Source organism: Panicum virgatum, chromosome 1K (genome assembly GCF_016808335.1).
Source record: "Panicum virgatum strain AP13 chromosome 1K, P.virgatum_v5, whole genome shotgun sequence".
In the NCBI taxonomy this organism is placed as follows: Eukaryota; Viridiplantae; Streptophyta; class Magnoliopsida; order Poales; family Poaceae; genus Panicum; species Panicum virgatum.
This window is the reverse complement of record NC_053136.1, coordinates 39,501,625-39,504,390: the sequence shown is the minus strand read 5'-3', so window position 1 is coordinate 39,504,390 and position 2,766 is coordinate 39,501,625. Positions and strand designations below refer to the sequence as shown.

Here is a 2,766-nt window from a genome sequence, read left to right as displayed (position 1 = left end):
TAGTACTTCAAATTATCAAGATTCCTTCGCAAAATTTTGCGTTTACGGCTTTTTTGCGTTTATGAGGTGGAACTAAACAGGGCCTATCGAACCTTACTAGCAGCGCAACCTTACAAAAAGTGCACAAGCCTATCGAACCTTACTAGCAGCGCAACCTTACCAGCAGCGCGCTAAGAGCAACTTCAACAGATTAATTGTCTTTCCCTTTCTCCTTTCCATCACTCTTTTCCTTTTATTTTTTCTCAATCCTCAATGATTTCTCTCCAATCCCCAATAGAAAGAATCCCCAATAGAAAGGGGAGATATCAATCTTCCTTTCCATATAGAAAGAGAGGGAAATAAATCTGATAGAGCACTTTTTTGAAATTGAGAAAATTTCCCAATATGGTGAAAAAGGAAAAAAAAATCAATCTATTGGAGTTGCTCTCAAAATACCGTTAGCCTTTCAATCGCCCATTTGCTCCACAAATTTACATGAGATTCATTTTGTGGCCGATCTGCTGCATGCAAGGAGATTCGAAAAATCGGAACAAATTAACAAAGGAAGAAGATGGAGAGCATGCATGATGAACCATGTTGATATCCAACGGAAACAAGCTGGTTTGATTCCATGCAATCACCAGTACAAATCCTCCCAGGTGAACTACAGATCACACAACCAAAGACACCACGCACGCACTTACGCATCGGTCCACTACGAGATCGCTAGCTAGCAACACCCAAGATGAGTGTAGATGATTGATTAGGTAGCAGTCGCCATGGAATAAGCAAGCAATCGTCCCCAAAAGCACCAAACCCTCCATTTCATGCCCCGTCCTAGGCCACAGCCACGCGATCCGTGCACCCACGCATGGATATGCATCGCGCCGGCGCGCCGGAGCCATCAGCCCCTGCGCCCGCGGCGCGTCGGGGCGGACGGCGCCGCCACGACCTCCACGAACGACGGGTACTCGATCACGTCCCCGAGCCGGCCCTGCGGCATCATCGGGTACTCGCCCTCCTCGTCGACGTCGATGAACTCCTGCCTCTCCTGCTTTATCGGCACGGCCGCTATGCCGCCGGCGGCGCCAACGGCAAAGTTGCGGCTGGCGCCGGCGCGCGGTCGCGTGCCGGCAGGGTAGAAGCCGTGCAGCGCGTCCTGCAGCAGACCCGCGTCCGCGGGCTCGCCGCGCATGAGGTCGCCCCAGTCGTCCACGTCCTCGTCGTCCAGTGCTCCGGGAGGCGGGGCGACAGGGGACGGCGCCGGCATGGCAGCGGCGGCGTCCGGCGCCGGGAGTCTGGAGGGCGGCGCGGGGCTGACGACGTGGCCGTGGCCCGCGTGGTGGAGCAGGCGGAGGCCGTGGTGCGGGGAGGAGCTCATGATGAGGTTGTGCAGGAGGAAGGGGTTGCGCGGGGGCGCGGCCGGCGGCGGCGCGCCCCACGGCCAGTAGCCCGCGGCGACGTGGCCGGGGAAGTTGGTGCGCGCCTTGTTGCCGCGCATGGCGCGCGCGGCGGCGTCGTAGGCGCAGGCGGCCTGCTCGGCGGTGTCGTAGGTGCCGAGCCACCGCCGCTCCTTGGACATGGGGTCCCGGATCTCCGCCGCGAACCGGCCCCACGGCCGGCGCCGCACGCCGCGGTACCGCCCCTTGGGCACTGCGTCGCCGTCGGCGTCCTCGTCCATGATCGCGGCAGGCGGGCGCTTGCTCCGGTGGTGGTGGTGGGGGGCGTGGGCGTAGTGGTGCACGTGGGCCGCCGCGTCCTCCATGGCTTGGGCGCGGAGCGCTGCGCAGGCGAACTGGTCGATCGAGGCGGGTTTGTGTCGTTGGAGCCGCCGGCCGATCGAGGGAGGATTGGATTTGTGAGGATCCGAGTGGAGTGGGTGCTCTACTTATAGAGGGGAAGTGCGAGAGGCACCGGCTGCTCAAGTGCTCATGCACGGAGACGGTGCCATGGTCCATTGCCATGGGGGCAGGTAGTGCCTGTTTAATGTGGAGGAGCGGTCATACAAAGATACAACATTGTTCTGCAAAACAGTGGGCGTACATAGGGCTTCACGAGACCGATGACCCGCACAGGCTTTACTTTGGGGCTGAAAGGTGAGAATTTCATGAGAAGTGCTAGTTCATTTTCTGTACTAGTATATTAAGAACATAGTAAGGACACTTCCATTAAACTACATTTCAACACAAATTTACTTAGATGATCTTTAAATGTCCAAACTTAAACACATTACAAGTATATCCAAAAATGACATTTACTATTCGTGTATACTATGTGACTCTACTTCTCTGGCTTGTTCGGGGCCTAATGGTGCACATAAATTCCAAGCATAGTCATAAATACCCACAAATCAGCCACTTTTCTAAGGGAACATATCATATGCAAACCAATCTATTCGTGAAAACTATGCAAACTTTAATATGTGCCACCAGATCAACATCCATGGGGCATGGGAAGAGAGATAACTTTACAATTAACCGACCGCCCTTGAATTGGGTAATCACACTTTTGCAAATCCCCCCTCCAACCTCTCTGCGTCCCTCCCATTGGATGTTGATCTGATGGCCCAGAATGAAGTCTATAGTTTGCACGGAGAGGTTGGTTTACACTTGATATGTTCTCCATTTCTAATGACATGGCAATTTTACATTATTTCCCATAACACATGGTATTATGTAGGTATATTTAGACTCGGTGACGATATTTAAGGTCAGATGCATAATTATACACCATAATACTTTGTTACTATACACTATGGATGAGTTAAGGGGTTTACCGCCCCCCCCC

General features: G+C 53.9%; 1 protein-coding gene across 1 annotated transcript; it reads right to left on the bottom strand.

The window, feature by feature from the left end:
• Window positions 1-647: 647 nt before the first annotated feature.
• On the bottom strand, window positions 648-1,792 carry LOC120657012 (ethylene-responsive transcription factor 3-like). The gene has a single exon (XM_039935261.1). The coding sequence runs from the start codon at window positions 1,742-1,744 to the stop codon at window positions 884-886; it is 861 nt and encodes a 286-aa protein (XP_039791195.1). The 5' UTR covers window positions 1,745-1,792; the 3' UTR covers window positions 648-883.
• Window positions 1,793-2,766: the final 974 nt, after the last annotated feature.

Excerpts from the sequence above, each read along its gene's own strand:
- LOC120657012 (XM_039935261.1), bottom strand. The coding sequence starts at position 1,744 with ATGGAGGACGCGGCGGCCCACGTGCACCACTACGCCCACGCCCCCCAC.